We start from the raw sequence: 25,340 nt of genomic DNA on the forward strand, positions 1-25,340 counted from the left end.
TGTTAACAGACTATTATAAACATAAATTACGTTATTTTTGTAAACAAAAACATCAATAACAAAAACCCTCATAGGCTCATGGACCAGGTCTTGAAGTTGACATAGGCAAAAGAAAACATTGATTTAAACTGGAGAAAGGATGGTAGAAAATTTTTTCCTTGAATTCCTGATAATCTTATATAGTATCTGCAATAATTACTTTAAAAGATTTTAAAACTGGGTGCAGTGGTGCATGCCTGTAATCCCAGAACTTGGGAGAATGAGGCAGGAGGATCTCTAGAGTCTAGGAATTCAAGACCAACCTGGGCAACATCTCAAAACAAATACAAATGAACAAAAAGATCTTAAACATAAAACAAGTTATGCTTATGACCAGGGTTTGGAAAGGAGGAGAGAAAAAAATGTATTTTTGTTTTGTTTTATTTTGTGAATTAATTCTGCCTATGCTTCTAAATCTTACCCCTCATTCCTACTGAATTCCCAGTGATATTTTGATCTGGGGACTGTCAAGAGTTTAGAATGGAGATCAGGAAAGTTAAAAGCAAAGAATGAAATTAGTCCCCAAATGTGAAGCATTCTCTGCATGCTAGAGAACATGCTAGATTCTTTGTATTCAGAGATGGGGTGAAAGCACAGCAGTGTGTTGGGAGGTGTTACTAAGGAGTTATCCTGTGTGAATTCAACCCCTTTGCCCCTTGCTATCTTGAGTGATCTTCTAACCTTTTCAAACCTCAGTTTCCTTGTCCATAGCAATGGGAAGTGAGGGAAAACTGTACTGAACTCATAGCATAGTTGTGTAAATTAAATAAAATAATCTGTAGATAGCAATAGTTATCAACTTAAGTGTACTTTAGAATCACCTGGAGAGCTATAAACACTTCTGATTCTATCAAATACTGCAGGCTTTAGTATTTTTCAAAGCTATTCAGTTAATTCCTCTGCATAGTAAGGGGAGGACCAATGGACTAGAATGTTAGGCACTGTGTTGGGACATGATCTGCAAAGCTCTATAAGCGGTGTTAATGCTTCCAACGACACTGCAGGTGTTTTCTTCATTTTTCATTTTTCAGATAAGAGAAACGAAATACAGAGAGATTAACAAACGGATCAAATTCACATCACTAGTATGTAATGAGACTAGAATGGCATCCAGGTCTTTTGGATTCCTTAAGCCTCTGCTTTGAAGAAGAAGAGTGCAGACAATGAGCAGTTAGAGAGAAAGAAGCAGCTTTATCTGCTCAGAAGTGGGAGGCAGAGTTACCACCAGGTTGAGGCCGTGTACTGATCCTCTGGGGTCACAAAATGTCTTGTGGTCCAGTCTGCACAAATGTCATTTTGGCATCTGTTTGCTAAAATTTTCTGGTGGTTTCATGAAGTTTTCATTTTCCCTATTCTGATTCTGCTTTTGGGGGTCCCCCATTCAAATTTTTGTCTGGCAAGAATTGTCATTTTGATACATTTTGCAGCCAAACCAAGAGATTAAATACTCCAGAGATTCCAGAGAGTGGCCATGACTTCTGTTGACACATGTTTAAATCAGGATCAGACTCTCTGTATGTTTAGGACTTGGAATGAACATACTTTCTATTTTAAACTGGCTGTCACATAAATCCTAAAGATCAGAATGGAATTTTGAGAAGAAACAGAAACAGAGTTGGGAGAGAAATTGGGCTGTGGTAGTTTCAATGAAAGGCTTTTGGACAGGGGGTGTGTAGCTCAGTGGTAGAGTGCTTGCCTACCATGCTCAGGGCCCTGAGCTCCATCCAGTACCAGAGAAAGAGAGAGAGAGAGAGAGAGAGAGAGAGAGAGAGAGAGAGAGAGAGAGAGAGAGAGAGAGAGAGAACGAACGAGCAGGTGACAACCAACCAAAGACCTTAGCTCAGAAGCTATCAGGGCCCTTCATAATTATCATGAGTGAAGAGTGAAGGGACTGGGATTTTATGCCCAGGGCAGGACTGGCATTGGGGTTGGCTGTCCCAGGGGAAGTCACAGGCCTCGGGTGTAGTCATTCTCTTAGGCAAGGCACTACCTGGAGAGGCTGACAGTGGAGGGATTCTGCCTGCAGCTGGGGGAGTAAGTCTTCAGTCCTGACTGGGATCTGGGTCTGGCTGGCACACACAGAGTCCAGTAATGGGATCAGAGCTGGTGACATCTCAGCTGAGATCCAGATAGAGTAGGATTTTAAATTCTACCATCCCTACCTCAGGTTTGAAGGAGCCTCCCTAAACACCCTCTGGTGAGCCCAGAGAAGTGAAGCCAATGCCCAGGTCACAGCATTCCAAACACACACACACACACACACACACACACACACACACACGTATCTGTAAATATGTACATACATACATATGTACACACATACACATTACTCTAAGAAGCAAAGATACTCTTCTGTTTGACTGCCAGACAGAGTTCAGGTTAAATAAATTCAAATTGTGTGCAAAATTTATATAAAATTATTTTATATACCTAGAGGTGGCTCTAGAGGAAAATGTAAATAATTGTTTTTCTGTATCTGTGACATCAGTTCCTACTAATTTATATCAAAATGAATTATTTAAAATAACACACTTTTTTAAAACAGGAAAGCTTTGAGGACAAACAATTGTAAGAATTGAAAATTTCCACCCTTAAGAATGAATACTATCAATACTATTAATGAGACTGGGGAGAGGGGAGGAGAAATCATTTGGTACAAATGTTTCTGTGATTAGTTTGATTTTAAATACAGATAAATGTCTCCCTGTTAGAGTAGTCTGATCTGGATGAAGGATAATCTGTAGGTATAATACTTTTAACTAATGGATCAAGTGAACAGGGGCAAGGTTGTATACATGGTTGGGGAATTCTGGGGAGGACTCTACAGAGTGAGTTAAACCAGCAGAGTTTTTTTCTGGGTAGTGACACATGTGACCTCTGTATGTCTTGTAAACCTAATCTGCACTTTTTGTTGACTTTGGCAAAAAGCGTGGACCAAACCAAAATCACGAAAATTTTGTAATTTTTCCTCCCTGGGGATTTGAAAATATAACTTATCTATCCTTTTATTTCAGTGCTTGTCAAACTTCACAGTTGTAAGGTTTAGCAGTGATTCTGATTGGGAATGATTCTGATCATGTTGGAGTGAAAATCAACTCATGGGTCAAGCAATAGGAAGAAGAGAAAAATGTTAAGAACGACATACTTGTTATGGTAGAGGATGAGAAAGAGGCATTGGCCATTGGTTGAAGGAACTGATGGAGCAAGATTTTTGTCCTAGAACACACCCAGGTGGCATGGTTTGTCATGCCTGCTCTTGTGACTGGTCAGAGTTAGTTAATTGACCAGCGTAGCCATGTGGCAGAGACTGGCTGGTTGCCCACCAAATCCATTTCCTCCTCTTACACAGTCACACAAACTACCCTTGCAGTTATGCGTTATCCCATAGCTGAGCACCAGCCTCCCTTGTGCTGTCCTCCATGATCTTTCCCCGCTGGTATCTGAATCTATAAGATCTGAGGCCCCAGAAAATGATGAATAAAAATGTAGAAGGAAATTGGATTTCAGAATGACCATCTAGAATATTTGCTGTTCCACCAGGAATACATATTTTGGACACATGTGAGAAAAATTACTATGTTATATGTTGACGAGATTAAAATTGATCTGTTACAGCCTCTGGTATAAACCTAATAACTACACTCATGTCAGCTTACATTCCATGAGACCATCTCTACTGCAGGAGAGGCTGGGAAATGTTGTTTTGATTGGAAATATTACCACCTAGAACAAAACTGGAATTGTGCTGATAAGGAAGAAAGGGGGAAATGGGATATTTGGTGGTCCACCAGTAGCATCTGCAATAGTGTAATAGTTTCAATTTTCAGAGTGATCAAGGAATATAAAGACTGAAAAAAGATAATTGAATTTGGCAGCAGGAGGTCACTGATGACCTTTAAGAGACCAGAGTAGGGTCATTATCAGATTGCAGAAGATGAAGGAGTCCCTGGGCCATGAGTCATTAGAGGCAGCAGTGTAATTCTGATTGTCAAAGGAAAGAAATGAGAATCTTGAGAGGCACAGAGGTAAAGCAAGCTTTTTTCAAATAGGGCAAAAATGGTTTATAATTTGAGGACTGACAAAGGAAAACAAGTGGAAAAATACAGTGAAGATGTTAGAGAAAGAAGGTCTCATTAAGGGAGGAAGACTCAAAGTAGAATAGGACACACTGGTAAAGAGATGAGTCATAGAAAGAAAAGAAAGATCTTGTTTATGTTAGTTAGTTTTTTATCACTGGGACAAAATATCTGAGAAAAACTACTTGGGGAGGAAAGATTTATTTGGGTTCAGGTTTCAGAGATTTCAGTCCATGGCTGGCCAGCTTCATTGCTTTGGACCTGAGGTGAGGCAGAATATCAGAGGAAAGCTCCTCACTTCATGGCAGCCAGGAAGTAGCAAGAGAGAGAAGGGGCTTGAGAGGCAGGAAGGAATCAGGGACAATACCTCCATTGACTTAGTTCCTCCAACTAGGCTCTGTCTCCTACAGTTTCTACCACCTCCCAATAATGCTATCAAATTACTAATCTATTACTGGATGAATCCACTGATGAGGCCAGAGTCCCCATGCTCCAGTCATTTCCTAAGGGTCCCACCTGTGAACACTGTTGCACTGGAGACCAAGTTTTCAACCCATGAGCCTTTGGGGGACATTCCAGACTAAACCAGATCATTCTCCCATGATAGAAATGATGCATGTGAAAGTGGGGCATGTGGAGGCAGGTATTTTTAAGTTTTAAGTGAGACGCATGATAGAGCAGACCCCATTTTTCATTCACCAAATATCCCTGGAAGTAGAGCTGTGAACCTGGAATCTAAATGAATATGAACTATGTGCTACAATAGTAATGGTGTTTGTGCTGTTTAAAACATATAGGATCAAAATACATGACAACAGGAGAACAAAAGTGGGAAAAGTTTTAATCTACACTGAACAGTAGCAAATCAAGAATGTGTGTCATAATCTCCAGAATAACTGCTAAGTGATAGTGAAAGAAGAATTTACAATAACATAAAAAATATTTTGCAAACTCAAAAAGAAGGAAAAAATGTAAAACAGGTGGTATCAATAAAAAGTCATATATTTATAGATGCACATAACGATTTGACCAATGTGTAATTATAATGAAACAATAAAAATTTTAGTAAAAAATATAGATAAGCATATAATCATTAAATATAAATGAACTAAAGTTATTACAGATTGTAGATTTAAAAATATTAAGCTGAGAACACTGGATAGAAGCACACAACACATAGTAAGTGCAACGAAACTAAGGAAATTAGCAAACTATATATATTAATAATGAGGTAAAAATAAAATAATACTCTCCAAAAATAAATCAGCATTCACTCCTGCCCTTTGTCTTCCAAGTGAGGTTTCCCAAACTTTGAAACGTCAGTCAGTAGTGAAGAGATAGAAGTTAGCATATTTATTTTCTTTTTCTTTTCTAGAAAAAATGTCTATGGAAAATCAGTTGCATGAATTCAACTGTAAACATCAAAAAAAAAAAAAGAAAGAAAGAAAGAAAAAAGAACTGGATCTTGTAGTATGTCACATGGATACAAAAATAAGTTAATATTCCTTCTAAAGAAAACATATAGGATCAAAATACATGACAATGGGAGAACAAAAGTGAGAAAAGTATTAATCTACACTAAAGAAAAACAAATCAAGAATGCATGTCATAATCTCCAGAATAACTGCTAAGTGACAGTAAAAGAAGAATTCACAATAACATAATTACTTTGGTAAGTAGTTTACTTACTGGTAGTTTACTTACTGAATGTTATATGAACATTAGTGAGACTTTTGAGTCTAGGCTGTGGGTCTCAAGGTTGACATAAACCATTTAGGGACCATCTTTATTGCAAGTTTCTCAGACTTCAAACCCTGTGATGGACAAATTCCATAAGAAGTCTTAATTTTATGCTTTCATTTAAATAATCTTAAAATTTCACATAAATTTCTTTTGGCTCCTATAGTCAATGTGACCTAAACCTGTACCCTTATGTGTCTGTTTATTATCACATTGATGTCAAGACACTATGATGTCATGGTACAGTGTAAGAAATGCTTCACTTTTATTTCAGTGAAGAAAAACTATCAAAGAATTGCATTATCACTTGAAGCATAGTGATGTAGGCCCACAGAACCCAACAGAACCTTCAAGGCAATAGTTCATTTCATAATCATATTTTGAGTACATGTTCTTTGCAGGTCTTACATTTGTGCATATCAACTTTGCAAAGTTTATCAGCAGTAAAAACCCAGTGAAGCTAAAAAGCAAACCAGCAAACCCATAGTAGTTAAAAATCCAATGACAAATTGTTCAGTTTGCCCTTTGGAATACACAATTAGACTGAGCTATCAAAGTAATGGCTCTGTGGTTTAAAATGAGTTTGCTGTAAACAGGAAAAATGATGATGGTTCATTTCTATGACATAATGAGAAATATATATTTGGTCTGTGTCCCTGGTTCCTGATACAGAATTCCTAAAATGTTCAGTTTTCTGAGTGATAGGGATGTTAGGAGCATCTTTTTTCTAATATTTATTTGACTTTTTACCTGGTTCCTAACAAGAGTCTCCTGAGTGGTGAGAATGTCTTTTGTATGCTAATGAAATTCTGGTGGCAGGGGTTCCTGGATGGCTTCAGGATGGAGCTGGTGGCCAAAAAGAAAGGGTATGTATGACTTCTGAGAAGGGAAGCAAATTTTATTTTAGCAAATTATGAAATCTGAAAAAAGGGTATGAGAACCCACAAATGATAGCTTGTTGATCAGAGGTATAGGTGTGTAGGGCAGGCTGTGTCCTGCTTTGAGTTACTCCACGGTGTATAAAATAGTAATTTTCAGGCTGTGCCTAATTCTGAGTTATTTCATTTTATAAAGCCATAGTTTGCATGCATGAGTTACTCCATTTTTGAGTATAAGTGCTGAGGTAGTATGTTTCTACACCTTATTTGTGCAAGAAAACAACTACTATTTACTAGCACAACCATAAGGCATGAACTGATAAATAAATTAATGAAGTAAACCAAAGTGATCACCTATGAACTTATTGAATTAATCAGAAGCACATGGACACATGGTCATATTGACCCCATAGCAGAAAAACCAGGTGCATAAGTTTATTAATGTGTCAGACTACTAAATGAAACAACATCCTCACCTGAAATCCACTAAAGGAGAGCACCCAAGACTGGATGCAGTAGCACACTGACACTGTCACTTGGTCACCAGGAAAATCTCCACAGTGATGTCCCCCAAAAACTCTGGTTCTGGTTGTGTTCAGCAGAGCACAATTTCTCCTGCCAGTGATGACCCTCTCCAAGTTGACATTTCAAGTTGACAATGAAACTGAAGTCTGTCTGGACCTTGGCCTAAAATAAGTTCCAAGCTTTGGCAGCTCTGTACCCTAAACAATTTATTTGGCTTGTTCCCATTCTTATCTGGCTACCTGCAGTGACTCTTTGCATTATATCTGCTCTCTGCTTTTACTCTCAATTCAGTCTCCTGGAACCACCAAAGAAACACAAGCAACCACGCTCAGTGCCTCTTAGCTTTTCTGTAATATATGTGGCATAAGGTATGATGTATGACTTGCATGTTTAAATAGTTTAAATTGGGATAAAAGAACTTGTGATTATCTGGCTTATGACTGTCACCACTGAAAGTGATGTAGCCTGTGAACTAATTATCATTCAATAAATTCTGACATTTGTGACAAGACACAAACATGTTGGTCTATGTCAATGGCATAGTTTACTCATGACAATAAGTGATGACCTGGATCCGGAAACTGGTGTCAAGGTGGGGGACAATTTTGGGGGACTGAGTCTTTAACCTGTAGGATCTGTGGCTAATTTCAGATGGTGTCAGAATTGAACTGTAGGATACCCGGTTGGTGTTCAGAGAATTGAACTGATTGGTGTGTAAAAAACCCTCACAAATGAGAGGTAAGAAGTGTTGAGTGTGGAAAAACAGTTTTTTTCTCTTAATCACCTTAAAACCTAGTTGTAGAGAGTCGTAGCGGGGCACCCTTCCCTGTGATCCAAATGAGAGCTTGGAGATAATAGGAGGAGAGCCCAGAGCAAGGAAACATAAGCAACCATGCCCAGTACCTCTTCGGACAAGGGAATCCTTGTCTTTTGAGGGAAGACTAACACCAACTGTTGAGAATGCACCCAGACTCTTTGGGTCCTTAGGAGGTGAAGAAGGGGGACCTTGCTGAGAGAGCAAGAGAAAACCAGGAGAGTGAAGAAGATCTCTCCTGGAAGCTGTCTGCCACAAAACAACAGCAGGTTGCTTAGGGCATGCAGGTAGACTGACTCCTTATGAACAGACCCAAGAGAAATAACAACATACAAAAAGAGCCAAGCATCAAAAGAAAGGAAAGACAAGATAACTCAAACAGGCTCTAAGACCTGGGAGTCCTAGCAGGCAACTGATGATAATCAGGAAAAATAAATAAATAAATAAAAAGCACTTAAGGAGATTTAAGTGCAGTTCACCACAATTTCCTGAACAAGAGTGTGTGTTTCAAACACACAATTTATAGATGAGGCAAAGGAGAAGCCGATACCCCTGAGATACATGCTTTGCTTGCCTGTGTCTGGTTGCTTATTCAGAAGATCAGTTCCTTTCATGTGCTATCACTGGAATTGTTCCTGGCTTTCTTCCTGGACCCCAGCATGGCCTAAGGAATTTGGTTTTGGTCTTTTTGTTTTAAAATTCTCCATCTGCACCAAGGTGTATTTTTCAATGTCCTTTCCCTGTTCCTAGTGTTTGAAACACTTGACGCTCCTGTGCAGACTCCCCGCAGCAGGCAGCAAGCACACTGCTCAGGTGGCTCAGCTGTCTCTCCTCTGCAGTCAGAAGGCAGGTGCAGACAGGGAAGCCTGTGCTTCAGATGCTCTTCTTTTCCAGGCTGTATTCCAAAGGCCTCTTCCCTTGTTCTATCCTATACTGCACCTCCCTTTGCTTTTTACAACTTTTCCATTAATCCTCAATGTTAATAACTGGTGACCTGCGTGTATGTGTTCCAACATTCTACGGTTCTAGAACTTATATCTGTGCTTTAAAAATACATGTTCTCATTCTTTTGTGAAATTCTCTACCCTGTCATATATTTTATTGAAGATTTTAATCACACCTACTTTAACGTTTTTGGCAGATTCCTCTGGGTTGACTGGTTCGCTAGAAGACCTAGCAAATGCCTAGAACCTCTACCAAAGTTAAAACCTGGGCCAACTCCTCTAACTGATCCACACTAATAAGCCTGTTTAAAGGATGTTTTTGCTGGCATAAATCACATAAAAGACACAAACTAAAATAACAAAACAAAACATTCAAGTTTCTCCTTCAGTTCTTCTACTGAAAGACAAAATTACACCAATTTAGTTAAAGATCTCAGTTGCTTTATTTTGGATTCTAGGATCAGGTGATATTTCATTTCACAAAATAGAACAAGTGTTGTATTTCTTAAAGTGCTGGGGATCTAACCTAGGGCCTTACGTATGTTAGGCAAGCACGCTACACTGAGCTATATCCCCAACTCTTTTTATTTTTATTTTGAGCCAGGGTCTTATTAAATTACCCAGACTGGCTTCAGACTTCTGATTCACCCCGCCTCTGCTTCCCAGGTGGCTGGGATTACGGGCATGACTACCATGTCTGACTCTAGAATATGTGCTTCAGCAAGCCAAGCAGAGGATATTGATTTTATGAACAGAAAAGAGCAGAAGAAAGAATAAACAAAAAACAAAAAGCAGATTGGTCATTTTGAAATTACTTTCCTTTTAACCTAGGGACAGGGAGACAGCATGATGGGAAAATAACTGATTGGTTAATATCAGGTTACTGGTTTTTATGTAAGAATTAAGACAGAGGGAACTTCATTGTCATGCCAACTAAAACTGGTCTGTTTGGGAAATTTGGCTGTTATCTCCCTAATCCTGATTTCTCAGAAGGTCAGATAAACAGCTCAGTTTCAGCATGGCAACTTTCAACTTTAGCGTGAGTGACTCCATTTTGATTTTTAGCTTGGTCCATTGGTTCCTAGTGCAGGAGCTTAGTTCAAAACAACAGGCTCCTATAAATTTTATTTAACAAAAGTAGCTCTTACAGTAATTTTTTGACAAAAAGAAAAATCACTCGATTTGACCCAAAATAATTTTTTAATTATGTATACTACAAATTAGTATATTAGATTGAATGTGAAACAAAAGAAGAAAGATGTTGAAATCCACATTGCACTTTTCAACTATTTATTTTTAGAAGACTTTTATAGGTAGCTTCCAGCATGGGTACTTGCTTGTTTATTAGAAGTTCTACCCTTTTAGAGTAGTTTATGAACTTCCAATTAGACATAAATATGAAAGAAAGAAATCTAACTGTGAAAATAGCCTCTCATAAGTTTCTGTTCTAAACATCTGTGGCTGTGTCTGCCCTGGAATCTTGTCCTCTGCCCTGCTCCTTTCTGCCTGGATCATCATCTCCTCTGATGATGGAAGTCACTGCTGGCAGAAGAGTATGTGCTCTTTCTTATTAGGATTTTTCTGTCCTGCTCTCTCTCATTCTCAGCTGAGACCTGTGATTCTGGCATTTGAAATGGGAAAGGAAAAGCTCAAGGCCAGGTAGCTTGACTCTCCAACCGCTTTATCTAAGGATAGAAGTTATGGCATAAACTAAATTCTTAGGGCTCAAGAGTTTAGAAATTCAGAAGCCCTTTTTCCTTTCGACTACTTATAGACTCTGATGTGAGTTTCAAAATCTTAGTTAGATACTCAAAAGCTGGTCCTTACTTTGTTTTCTGCCTCCTGAGTTTCCCTAAGGTGATGATAGAAAGCCCTCTCTGTTCTAGAACACCTGCCAAGAGGCAGCTCTCTCCACATTAGATACCACCAGCGACCAAACATGTTTTCACAACTAATGCTCTGCATAATCTGGTCAAGCCTACTTTTTTCTCTCTCTTTCTAATTTTTCTAATTTTCTCTCTCATTATCTTCCTTCCCTCACCCTCATTCCAGTCGTGGCCTGCCTGCTCACCTACCATTTATCCTCTATGCTGGCTCTGCAGGACAGTTTTTTATTTTCTGAGCATGCTACACATTCATGCCTCCTTTCTTTGCCAATGTTGTCTCCCTAGAGTGTTCTTCCTCTCTCTGGCCTGTCTACTGCTTCACTCTTACTCATCTTTAAGGCTCAGCTTGATCATTCCTAACTTAGAGAAGCCCTTGCCCTGTGCCCCACCCTGGGCTCTTCCTCTATGCTTTGCCAGCATGTAATCCCTGCCATTAAGGGGGGGGGGCACATATTATATGATTTTATGATCCACTGTGGGTCTCCTCTCACTAGAAGTAAGCCTGGAGAGAGACAACATTGTTCTAGGTATGTTTGAATTCCTAAGTGTATAGCACAATGTCCAGAGTAGAAAGCATTCCATAAATAGTAGATAGTCAAATAAATACAAGAATTATGTGGAAAAAATGGGGAAGTCTGAAGGAGGAACAAATTTTGATGAGGGGAAGGCAGTCATGAATTTGACTTTAGATACATTAAATTTGAGGACACCTGTGGGATATTCAGGTAAAGATTCTCCATCATCTGAGTTCACCCTGACCCTCCTGAATCCTGCTGCCTGTGTCTGAATGCTAATTGGACCCTTTCTGGCTTGGGACTGTATTCAGTTAGTCTGTAGCAGGTAAGAGATACCACATTGAAGTGAGGAAATTGAGGAGTTGAGGGACTGTTTGTAAAGATGTTAAAGGAAAAATAATGAGATTATTGCAATACTCAGGGACTAGCAATACCTTTCTTAGTGCTGAAAGGGCAAGCAGCAGTTACTAGAATTTTCAAGAGTGAAACTGAAACTGTACTTGGATGTAGCTGTAGGAGAAGCTGCCAGGAAGAAGCTGTGTCCTTTGTGGACTGATGCAGCCCCTGCCACCCTGTAGCCACAAAGGAGGGAGCCGGAGCAATGAGTATCCTGTCCTCTCCTACCTACCCTTAAGCTCCTGCCAGTCATTTCATTGTCCTAACCCAACTGAAAAATCAGTGGGCAAAGAACCTGTTTCATAGAGGTCGACCATCTGGGGCAGGTAACAGGTGGAATTACAGGGCAAAGTGAGGTTACCATGCTTCAAAGCCATTTTTCAGCCTTTTACATGTTTCCTTCCATGGAATGTGACTCTTGCACAAATGTTGTTCTGTTCCAAGGCTCATGCCAGACTGACCAAGGCTATCATTTAGCTACAAGCTAGGGATTTAAGGGGGTGAGTTGGAATTGTAATTGAGCAGGGAAGCTGGAGGTCAGAGCTGGCAGGAGAAGCAATAACAAGCATGGGTCTAAGGGGGTGAGGCGTTTGAGGACAGGTCAGGCAGTTTGGAGAAAGCAGAAACAAGTGTGATGGAGGATGGTGGTGGCTGGCTGGAGAAGGGCTGCACAAATGGAGAGCATATTACTGTCACAGGGCCAGCCCCACTGCATGGGGAGGAGAGGTGTGCACCTGCTGGGTCAGTGTTGCTGGGCCACACCAGCACAACCTTTGTTGACCTCAATCATCACCACCATCTTTAAGTCTGACTGAACCTACCACTGGAGCTGGCCTCCTACTTCAGGTGTGTTGGAAATTACCAGAGGTCAACTTTCTCAGCCTCTGCCTCACTAGGTGCCTTTGCACTTCCTCTTGCCTCAGAGGAAATGTCTTTGCTCCTCTCTGAAGCTCTCTGAGCCTTCCCTGGCATCCTTCAGTACTATACCTCCCCTCAAAGAGGACTTTGTCACTTGTCTTCTCTAACGCTTTCTACTAACGTATGCTCTCCATATAAGTGAATTATCTGAAAATACAATTCTCCTGAAAAATACGCATCACATCTCACTCACTTTCAGCTTTGTTCCTCTCTCCTTGCCTGCGGTATCAAATTCTGGATAAAGTCGTGTGTAGTGGCTGCCTCCCATTCTCCCACCCACTCTGATTAATCCTCTGAGTTTGAGCTTCTTTGAAACTACTGTGCTAGAAGTGCATTCCAGAAGGTCTCCAGGGCCAACTCATCATCTCTTCCAAGGCTTTTTTTTCTGTCCTGGGCCATGATTCTTGGAAAGATTTATAACTATAAACAACCCTGCCTTCTAGAAACTCTTCCCTCTCTTCATATCCATGACCCGGCATTCTCCTAGATCACTGTGCACGTTTTCCACAGTCCCTCCGCCTTCTCTGGCAGCAATGCATGGTGTCCTCTCTGAAATCAGACTTCCTGGGTTCAAATCCTGGCTCAATCACTTCCTGTCGGTGCAAAGTTGAGCAAGTCACTTGAGCTAGCAGAACTTGGGTTTCTTCATCTATTACACGAACTGTAAATAGTCCTTCCCCTTGAGTTGTAGAAGGATTCTATGGCATGATAAATGTAAAGCACTTTATAGACTGCTTGTAATAAGTGTGCACAGATAGCTGTCAGTGTTTTTATCTCTCTCTTCTTGTCTCTGATGTATATTCTTCCACCAAGCACACCTGCACATCATTTCCTGTTTCCTATGCTTCCTGACATGCTGCTCTTGTTTACATCATTTCTTCCTCCAACCTTCCCCTATTAAAATCCTTCTAGCCAGGTATGATGGTGCACACCTATCCTCCCAGTGGCATGGGAGGCTGAGGCAGGAGGATCAAAAGTTCAAAGCTAGCCTCAGCAACTTAGTGAGACCCTAAGCAAATTAGTGAGACGCTGTCTCAAAATAAAAAATAAAAGGACTGGGGATGTGGTTCAGTGGATAAGCAACCCTGAGTTCAATCTCTGGTGTGAAGTGAAATAAAATAAAATAAATCCTAATTTAAATCCTAATTCTAATTTAAATCCTTCTCACTTAAATGCTCCCCTTTCCATGAGGCCCTTGCAGTTCACTCAAGTCAAAAGTGATTTCTTGGGCTGGGGTTGTGGCTCAGTGACAGAGCTCTTGCTTTGCATGTGTGAGGTACTAGGTTTGATCCCTTGCACCACATAAACAATAAATAAACAAAAAGGTGATTTCTTCTTCAGTGAAAGACCTAAATATTTTACTGATTCTTCTGACATCTCCTGCCTTGTATTTTTATTACCCAATTCTATGATTTGTTTTCCTTACAAGATTTTAAGTTCTTTGATGGGAAAACGGACATCTAGTAGGTGTTGGATGGTGGGTAGTTATGGATGGGGAAATATACTGAGATAGCTTGAGGACCATGTGTCCTAATCCAGTGGAAAAAAGCATTGCATTAGATTCAGTGGGAATGTTTTCACAAAGTATGCAGATGATCCTGAGAGAATACTGAACAGAGTGGACTGAGAGAATTCTGAAATAAAATTATACAAGAAAAGCAAAAGAATAAGTACATTGACTCCACATAATTTTTTAATGACTACAAAATACTGGGGCAAGTGTATAGGAAAACTGAAGGCTATAAGTTCAGGAAAACGATTTGACCTCAGGGTACACAGAAATAGAATACCAAGTCCAAGTGGTTTAGGTGATTAGTCAAGTAAGAAAAGTACATTTGTATATTAAATCCTTGCCTGTTCTGGGGAGCAGAGGAAACAACCAAGAGAAAAATGGATTTGGCTCAGTAGGAGAGGAGAAAGGAAGGGAGAGATTGGGACAGATTGTACACATAGTCTTTGAGTGGAACAATGAGTTAAATGAATTAATACACCTTCAAATCACCATCTTCAACAAAAATAGATGGAACATGATTAAAATGCCTATGTGCCTTTGGCAGTGAGCACTTTTCACTCAATTAATATTTGTCGCAGTTCAGATTTTCTTAGTGTAATCTCTTCTCCTGGGTTCTGACAACATACTGCCATGGTTTTCTTCTTACTTCTCTAGTCACCTGCTGTGGTTTGATTATGGTTTGTCCCCCCTGAAAGTCATGTTTAATCCCCATTGTGAAGTACTAAGAGAGTAGAAACTTAATGTGACTATATAGCGTTTAGAGGTGGAGTCTTGGCAGGTGATTAGGATTAGCTGAAGCTGCCATGGTTGAGCTTGGGTCTCTGGCAACAAGAAGGCCACTACCAGATGCAGTCCCTTGACCTTAGATGTCTAGATCCAGGAATCAAAATAAATGATTTTTTCTTTATAATTTACCCAGTCTGAAGTATCTTTTTTAAAAAAAAAATTTTAGTTGTAGATGGACATAATACCTTTATTATTTATTTATTTTTTATGTGGTGCTAAGGATTGAACCCAGTGCCTCACATGTGCAAGGCAAGCACTCTACCACTGAGCTAAAACCCCAGTCCTGGTCTGAGGTATCTTGTTATCAGCAACAGAAAATGGATGAATACACCACCCAGTCTGAGTTTTGCTTCCTCAGCATTTCATTTTTGGAGCTTATCTCTTCTCATTGTGCTGTCTCTATCATTTTTACCTGACCCATCCATACCTATGGCTCCGAGTCTCCTCCATCTGGGTTCCAGACATACTCATTTCATCTACTTGAAAACTCAAGACTGACTTGACACCTACTGAGCCGCTCTCATCAGCTTCCACAGCCAGCCTGAGATGGAGACATGTGGGCCCCCTAGCTAGCTATCAGTTTGCCACTCCATTCCACCCTTTCAACATTTATGTGGAGTAAAGGCTGAGTGCCTCTGAAGGGAAGAATAAAGAATGAGTTGTTACCAATCCCCAAATCCAGCTTCTCTTCTATTTTCCTGACCAAATTGACTGGGTCCCCACGTTGGATATCCTGTTCAGAGAAACAAGCCCAGGTGGCTAACTAGAATTGCCTTTCCTGGGAATCCATCAGGTGAGTAACCACCTTACCAGCATGTTCTTGAGTGGGGAAGAGAGTCTTCCCCATCTTTAGTGGCATGTAACGGTATGTCTCTAGGACATGTACTAATCTCTTTAGCAGAAGTTCTGACTAAGGACATTTTCTCCATTGCCTTACATTCCCAGTGATTTTTAAGGGGACCTTATATGTAGGTTCCCCAGGAAACCATATGCCTGTTTTGGCTCTGCATTAACTGTAGGTTCACTTAACTCCAGAATCAGCTATCTAAATAAAGGGTACCATATAATATAGTTTCCCAAGCCAGAAAAATAGATGACATTGTAAATTCTTCCTTCTCTTAATCACCAAATCAGATCTGCTCCTTAATTTCTAGAATTAGTGAATTTTTAAATTTTCAAATAATCGATCCATAAATTCATATGTAGAAAATGATGTCATCTGTCATGATGGTTCTTTTCTATTTCTTTCCAGTCACACTATCTCCCTGCTCCCCATCCCCCGCCCTGGGCCTCCAATAGATTGTTAAATGGAAATAATGATGTCGGGCTTCCTTCTCCAAAGATTCCTTCTAATGATTTATCATTAAGAATAATGTGGGGGCTGGGGTTGTGGTTCAGTGGTAGAGTGCTTGCCTTGCATGTGAGGCCCTGGGTTCCATCCTCAGAGCCACATAAAAAAATAAATAATACAAAGATATTGTGTTCATCTATGACTAAAAAATATTTAAGAAAAAAAAAAAGAATAATGTTTGTTGTAGGTTTTTGGTAGATGCCCCTTATCAAGTTAAGAAAGTTGCAGTGTATTAAAAAAAAAAAAAAAACTATAAGTGTGTGTTATCTTTTATCAAATCTTTCCCTAAGTATCTTGAGTTGACTGTGTGTGTGTGTGTGTGTGTGTGTGTGTGTGTGTGTGTAACACCCACATAAGTTGTCAAGACTCACACTCCTACACTCACAGGGAATTGTTCTACATTTTTCTTTTCTTATACTGCCTTTATCTAGTTTTAGTATCAAGCATATATTCTCCTCATAATAGAAGATGGTAGAGTGATTCTTCTTTTTATCCTTATTGGAATAGCTTATAAATGATTAGGATTATATATTTTTTAAAACTTTGCTAGAATTTACCTATAAAGTTGATAGGACATAACATTTACTTATTTTAATTTTGAAGGGCACATTTTAATTTCTTTTATAGCTATGGATCTATTTGAGGTTTCTTCTTGAGTTTGCTTTGACCCCATCTTCTTACGTTTCAGTGATTTTTAGGGCATCTTATAGATATGTCCCCCAGGAAACTATATGCATCATATAGTTCATGAATTGTTCATGAATCCAGGCCTTCAAATTTATTGACAAAATTGTTCTTATGGGTTATTTTCTTTCTGTCTCTGATATGATAAATTTATTAATTGCTCAGTGTTCTTTAAAAGAGTGAAGGTCATGAGAGACAAGACTGAGGAACTGTCACAGATTGGAGGAGATTAAGGAAATACAACAACCAACTGCAACGTGGGGCCTGGAAGCCATCATCCTGGAACAGAGAAAGATCATTAGTGGAACAACTGAGGTGATATGAATAAGGTCTGCAGTTCAGTTAATAGTGTTATACCAATGTTCTCTTCCTGGTTTTGATAATTTTGGGATGAAAATGTAAGAGATTAACATTAGAAGGAGCTGTTTGAAGAACATATAGAAACTCATTTAGAAATTTTCTTTAAATATAAAATTTGTTTGAAATAAAAATTAAAAAAAATAAAAAAGAAGTGATTTTGGTTGCTGTATAGAAAATAGACAGCAGGAGCGGGCAGATTGGAGACAAAAAAAAAATAATTAGAAATCCAGGAAATGTGTTTGACCATTGTGGTAACAGTAAAGGTGGTGAGAATTATTGAGTTTAAAACTACCATATATATAACTCTGTCTCATTTTTTGATTTCTTATTTATAGCATATTCCTTTTTATTTTTATTTTTTTAAGGTGCCAACATATTTTGTTCTTTATTTTTTTATTTTTTATTTTTTTAATTAATTAATTATTTTTTACAGACTGCATTTTGATTCATTGTACAAAATGGGGTACATCATTTCATTTCTGTGGTTGTACACAATATAAATTCATATCATTCATGTAATCATACATGTACATAGGGTAATGACATCTGTCTCATTCTACCATTTTTCAAACCCCACCTCCCTCTCATTTCCTTCTACATAATCTAAAGTTCCTCCATTCTTCTCTCACTCCCCATTCCCCCGACCCCCATTATATATCATCATCCACTTACCAGGGAAAAGATTTGGCCTTTGGTTTTTTGGGATTGGCTTATTTCACTTAGCATGATATTCTCCAATTCCATCCATTTATTTGCAAATGCCATAATATTTTTCTTTATGGCTGAATAATGTTCTATTGTGTATATATACCACAGTTTTTAAATTAGTAAGTCTTGCCAAGGTTTTATTGATTTTTAGTCATTTCAAAGAATTAACTTTTTAAAAAGTCCTTTTAATTTTTTCCATGTTTTCTATTACCTTCATCTCAGTTTTTTATCTATTCAATAAATATTCATGAAAATTATATTATGTGCCAAGCAAAAACTGACCAAAATTCCTGTCATCTAACTCATCCAGTCAGGTGAGCCCACCAGCAGTCCACTGTAGGTGGGAAGTGGTACATTTGAGATCAAACTCAAGCAGGTCAAGAGGGCATGAGTAAATTGCATGAGCCAGTAATCAAGACTCCCATGTCACCCCAAGGTTGTACAGTGCTCTTTACTCCAGTTCATACTTTTGGCCATATGGAGGGGCCCAGGTAGGACCATATGACCACCTGAAGAAGGAGCCATCATACCAAGCTTGTATTACAGATGAGTTGACTTTGTATGTTGTATAAGCTGAAAATACCATGTACTCATTTTAAGTATGCATTATAGTCATACTCAGGAGGGGTCTTGAAAGACAGTAGAGGACTGGGGATGTAACTCAGTGGTAGAGTGCCTGATTAGCATATTTGAGGCCCTGGGTTTGATCCCTAACACCACAAAAATAAAGAAAGAAATAAAACTTAAATGAAAAAGAAAGCAAGTTGAAATTGAAAATCTTCCCAAATGGTGGAACTATAAGAGGTATACCTAGTTATCCACTTTGTATTGAAAAAGCAGCCTGAATGAGAATGCATATGGAGTCCTGGGTGGTGACCAATGCCTGGCTCTTAGTTAGGGGCCTGAAAAAAAATGTGCTAGAAGACCAGAGACAAGGAAGTCTGGTTAAGAGGTATATGGATGAACTTCATGAGAGTGAGCATGAAGTATGACAATCATTTTCACGTGTTAATGCCCACCAGATCCAAGGAGCCTCAACCTTACCACAGGACCATTGAGTTTCACACTAGAACCACCACCAGAGTGTTTTGGTTTGCTTATATCCAAAGCCAAACAGACAAAAAGAGATAGTGCTGCTGTTGCACAAGGGGTACAAGAGGTATACTTGCAAAATCTAGGTGATCTTCCAGGGAGTCATTTGTTACTCCCTGGCCTCAATATAACTGTGAATGGACAAGGGAAGTACATCATTACCAAGAGCCCAGACACTTTAGAAATGAAGGCTTGGGTCATACTGATACTGTCTTAGCCTGTCTGGGCTTCTATAACAAAATACCATACAGTGGATGAATTATAAACAACAGAAATGTATTTCTCACAGTTCTAGATGGTGAGGAACCCAAGATCAAGATTCCAGAAGATTTAATGTCTGGGCTGTTTCCTAGATCACAGATGGCACCTTCTTGCTGTGTCCTCACATAAAGCTAGCTAACTCCCTGTGGTCTCTTTCATAAGGGAACCAATTCCAATCACCAGGGCTCTGTCATCATGACCTAATCACCTCCCAAAGCCCTCACTCTTCAATACCATCTCCTTGGGAATTAGGGTTTCAACATGAATTTTGGGGGGATGTGAACATTGGGACCAGGTAAACTACCAACACTGATAGCTGAGAGTGAAGAAAATTTTGAATGGAAAATGGAGGAAAGAGATGATGACTACTAGTTATGCCCTGATACCCACTACAACAATGCCCCTGCCTCTTAGTTTTGTCTTAAGACTAGAAGCCTGGAGAACTCCTGTGCTCCTTTCCAAATCTACACAGAGAAATAGGTCTATGCAGGATAAGGGTGAACTGTGGCAGCCATGGAAATGAGTCACTCAGATCTCCTGCCTGGGGAGTGTAGCTGACTAATGGATCATCTAGATCACCACTGTGCTCGTACAGAGATCTTGATTACCCTGGTCTCCTCTTGCCCATGACTGATCATGACTGAGGTAGCACAGACCTATTCCTGCAGGTCATGGAATAATTCTAATGGAAATACTGGCTCAAGGACTTCCCATAAGCTTGACCATCCCTTCATAGAACTGTCTTGCAGTTCGAGACTCTTTCTATCCAAAATTCTATCCTTTTCTCTCTCTTTACGTAGATATCTTCATGATCTGGAGGTTTTTTTTTTTGCCTGTCTACTCTTGCTTCCTTTAGGCTTTATGGAACACAGATCCCTTACATGCCTAATTCCACCTTGGCTTCTGTTTTTTGAAGAACTGTAAATGATACTTGACATTTAAAGCCATCAGATTGGAGTAAATCATCAAGTCTAAGAGTACAGATGAAAATTATAGAAAAGGACTGAGCTCTGGAGCTCTCCAGCATTCAGTGAAAGAGAAGAGAAAGGATAAACAATGGAGACTTACAAAGCGTGGCCAATTAGAAGGAAAACCAAGAGAATGCAAGGTTTTGAAATCAAGTAAAGAAAATTTACTCAAGAAACATAATGGTCAACTATGTTAGAAATGCTGTGAGATCATGTAAACTGAGGACCATGGGTTTAACAAGGCAGAGCCATTGGTGACCTCAGCATTGAGGATGCCAGGTATAGGCAACTGTTTTGAATTTTGTTGCAAGGAACAAAATTTCTCACTCCTCCTCAAAATGTGCATCAGCTCAAACACTTGCAGCCCCACTGTTCACTTCTTTCTGGGTTTGGCACTAGGAATTTTAAACCTACCTACCTACCTTCCTTCCTTTCTTTCTTTCTTTCTTTCTTTCTTTCTTTCTTTCTTTCTTTCTTTCTTTCTTTCTTTCTTTCTTTCTTTCTTTCTTTCTTTCCTTTTCTCTCTCTCTCTCTCTCTCTCTCTCTCTCTCTCTCTTTCTCTTTCATGCTTTCAACTATGGTTTTAGAGTAATTTTTAAAACTTTTACCCCTTTTGTGTTTTTATGCCTGGAATTTTTCTGGACATCCCAGTCTACAAACTTGGAGACTCCTAGAGTGACTTTTCTCCAGTGCAAATTGGATGAGGTCACTTCCTTATTTAAAGTCCTTTGTTGGGGAAGAAAAGAAGACCCCAAATAGGCAAAACAATACTGAGCAAAAAGCAATGATAGAAGTATGACAATACCCAATTTCAAATTATACTACAGAGCTATAGTAACAAAAACAGCATGGTACTGGCATAAAAACAAACACATAGACCAAAGAAATGGAAAGAGGATACAGAAACAAACCCATGTAACTACAGTCATCTGATTCTTGGCAAAGGTGTCAAAAACATACATTGGAGAAAAGACAGCCTGTTTAACAAATGGTGCTGGGAAAGTTGGATGTTCATATGTAGGTTGAAACTAGATCCTTATGGCTCACCTTGTACAAAAATGAACTCAAAATGGATAAAATGTAAGACCCCAAACTTTGAAACTGCTAGAAGAAAACACAGGGGAAATACTTCAAGACATAGACAGTGACTTCCTGGATAGCACTCAAATAGCTCAGGAAATAATAGCCAGAATTGACTAGTCTGACATCAGATTATAGCGCTTCTGCACAGCAAAGGAAACAACCAAGAGTGAAGAGACAGCCTACAGAATGGAAGAAAAATCTTTGACAGCTACTCTCCCAACAGAGGATTAATATCCAGAATATACATAAAGAACTTAACACCAAAAAATTAAACAACTTAATCAATAAATGTCAAATGAAGGATAGAGAGAAGGGAAGGAGGAGTGAAATTTATCAAACTATTTACATGCCTGAAGGAATATGCCACAATGAAACCCACTGTTCTATATAATCACTATGTACCAATAAAAATTTTTTAAAACATCAAATGAACTGAACAGGCACTTCTCAAAAGAAGTATGGTCAATAATTATATGAAAAAATGTTCAACATCATTAGTCATTAGGGAAGTGCAAATTAAAATTAATTGAAATTCTCTCTGACTCCAGACTAAATTTAAATTCCCTCTGATTCCCTCTGACTCATCAAAAACAAAAAAAAAAAAAAAAAAAAAAAAAAAGCTGGCATGTTGTGGGAAGGAGCCCTCATAAATGGTTAGTGGGGACATAAATTAGTGTAGCCACTATGGAAATCAGTGTGATGGCTCCTCAAAAACCTAAAAGTAGAATTGCCATATAATCCAGCTATACCACTTCTTGGTATATACCTGAAGGAATTCAAGTCAGCATACATGCAAAACAGTATTATCCAGGCATAAAGAAGAACAAAATCACGTCATTCACAGGATAATGGATGAAACTGGAGATCATAATCTTAAGTGAAATAAGCCTGACTCAGAAAAACAAGCATTGCATGTTTTCACTCCTATGGGACATCTAGGAAGAAAAAATGATGACATGAAAATAACAGGGAGAATATGACATCACATTGTGAGTGTTTTTCTTGGCTTGTTTAACTTTCTTGAGGTGAATTTTTCTCTATGGTTTCTGACCTTGGTGTCATTCTAAGGATGCTCTTCTTTAAGAGTATATTATTCCACATTTAATATAGTACTTACTTTTTTTCTCTTTCATTTCAGATTTTAGTCCACCTAAGTTTTTTATGATGAGGAAGCAATCTAACTTCTAATTTTTTTGCAGTTTTAGCTAATTATTCCAATACCTTTTCTGTAATTGTTTTAAATTTTGCTGATATGAAATGAAGGTTCCAGCATATTTTCATAAAGAGCACAGATTTGGGGGATCACAGAAGTTGAAGTTTGAGTACCAGTTCTGCTTCTACTCTCTGTTGTGTGGCTTCAGGGAGAAAGCTTAAGTTGGTCCCTGGTACCAAGGCAGCATGCACTGGTGTCATTGTGTTGGACATCATTATGATTTACTTGTAATGATAGTCCACCTGTATCTGTTTTTCAACTCTATTCTACTCTGTTCACTCTTTACCTGTGCCAGGACTGTTAGGTTTATTTTGATAGTCTGATAGAATATTTAACATCTAGTAGACAAAATCCTCTGTGTGAATTTAAACATTTTATAAATAGTTTTAATGTCTCTTAAAATCAATTTTTGTTACAAATATATACTTGCCTGTGTCTCTGTGTGTACACAATTCATAAAAAAGGGTATGGGTCGCTCTTCTACCTGGTACCATGAAGAACCCCAGATAGGTGAATAGAGCTACACAGATACCTGAAAAGTTTCTGTATTTTATGTTGGTACATATTTGCATGGTTATGTGAATGTTCCTATATGTTCCATAAACATACTTTTGCATGTGTAGATAGGTAGATATTTATCAGACAGGGCTATTTTTGTGGAGGCGACCCTATAGATCTTAGCAGAGTATCAATGACCATGAAGACATTTCCTAGGGTCTTTTTTTTATTGCACATGTACTAATGTTTTTCATTGTTTACTTTCCCAAGTCATTAGTTATTATAAAAATCATTTAAGTGTATTTGGTACTTCAGGATTTTGTATTTAGGATTTTAGTATTCAGAATCTAATTTTAATTCAGAAATTTTAAAAGTTTACAGATAGTGGATTCCACAAGGAAAAGTTGAATGGTTTCAGGTAATTTGGATCAGCATGAATTTCTACTTTATCCCTCTTCTTCTTCATGAATAAAAAATTAACATTATTTTCCATTGCTCCTGAGAACCAAATGCAGAACAGGTTTAAATTGTGACATGGGTTTCTGTTAAAAAAAAATGAAGTAATTTTTGTTTGTTTGTGGGTTCTTTTGTTTTTTGTTTTGTATTAAATATAAAACTGACTAGGGAATGAGGAATGCTTTTAAAGAAAAATGTTACCCACTATTTGGGAATTTTCTTTCTTTCTTTTTTTTTAACTGTAAACAAAAGGGATACGTGTTGTTTCTCTGTACATGGAGTAAAGGCATACCATTTGTGTAATCATAAATTTACATTCGGTAATGTTGTTTAATTCATTCTGTTATTTTTTCCCTTCCCCCCACCCCTCTTTTCCCTCTATACAGTCCTTCCTTCCTCCATTCTTGCCCCCCCTCCCTAACCCTAACTCTAACCCTTACAATAACCCCTCCAACCCCCCATTATGTGTCATCATCCACTTATCAGTGAGATCATTCATCCTTTGGTTTTATGAGATTGGCTTATCTCACTTAGCATGATATTCTCCAATTTCATCCATTTGCCTGCAAATGCCATAATTTTATCATTCTTTATGGCTGAGTAATATTCCATTGTGTGTGTGTGTGTGTGTGTGTGTGTGTGTATGTGTGTGTGTGTGTGTGTGTGTGTGTATATATATATATATATATATATGTATATATATCACAGTTTCTTAATCCATTCATCAGTTGAAGGGCATCTAGGTTGGTTCCACAATCTGGCTATTGTGAATTGAGCAGCTATGAACATTGATGTGGCTGTATCTCTGTAGTATGCTGATTTTAAGTCTTTTGGGTATAGGCCAAGGAGTGGGATAGCTGGGTCAAATGATGGCTCCATTCCAAGTTTTCTAAGGAATCTCCACACTGCTTTCCAGAGTGGGTGCACTAATTTGCAGCCCCACCAGCAATGTATGAGTGTACCTTTCTCCCCACATCCTTGCCAACACCTATTGTTGCTTGTATTTTTGATAATCGCCATTCTAATTGGGGTGAGATGGAATCTTAGGGTGGTTTTGATTTGCATTTCTCTTATTACTAGAGATGTGGAACATTTTTCATATGCTTGTTGATTGCTTGTAGATCTTCTGTGAAGTGTCTATTCATTTCCTTAGCCCATTTTTCGATTGGATTATTTGTATTCTTGGCGTAGAGTTTTTTGAGTTCTTTATAGATTCTGGAGATTAGTGCTCTATCTGAAGTATGATTGGCAAAGATTTTCTCCCACTCTGTAGGCTCTTTCTTCGCATTGCTGATAGTTTCCTTTGCTGAGAGAAAACTTTTTATTTTGAATCTATCCCGGTTGTTGATTCTTGCTTTTATTTCTTTTGTTATGGGAGTCCTCTTGAGGAAGTCTGGCCCTAGCCGACATGTTAAAGATCTGGACCTACTTTTTCTTCTATAAGATGCAGGGTCTCTGGTCTGATTCTGAGGTACTTAATCCATTTTGAGTTTAGTTTCGTGCATGGTGAGAGATATGGATTTAGTTTCATTCTGTTGCATATGGATTTCCAATTCTCCCAGCACCATTTGTTGAAGAGGCTATCTTTTCTCCATTGCATATTTTTGGCCCCTTTGTCTAGAATGAGAAAATTATA

The 25,340-nt window shown here is 38.6% G+C and overlaps 1 protein-coding gene across 2 annotated transcripts in view; it reads left to right on the forward strand.

Annotated features, from left to right (window-relative positions):
* The first annotated feature begins 6,235 nt into the window (after positions 1–6,235).
* The window catches only part of LOC306649970 (uncharacterized protein), a 72,024-nt gene continuing 52,919 nt past the window's right edge, over positions 6,236–25,340 (forward strand). For both annotated transcript variants that reach the window (XR_013760755.1, XM_079121547.1), the window contains exon 1: positions 6,236–6,721. Coding sequence is in view for 1 of the 2 variants with exons in the window: in XM_079121547.1 (XP_078977673.1) it covers positions 6,651–6,721 (71 nt within the window). In the remaining variant the exon portion in view is untranslated. The remainder of the gene's footprint in view (positions 6,722–25,340) is intronic.

The sequence above is a fragment of the Sciurus vulgaris genome, assembly GCF_902686455.1.
Source record: "Sciurus vulgaris genome assembly, chromosome: 2".
Lineage (NCBI taxonomy): Eukaryota > Metazoa > Chordata > Mammalia > Rodentia > Sciuridae > Sciurus > Sciurus vulgaris.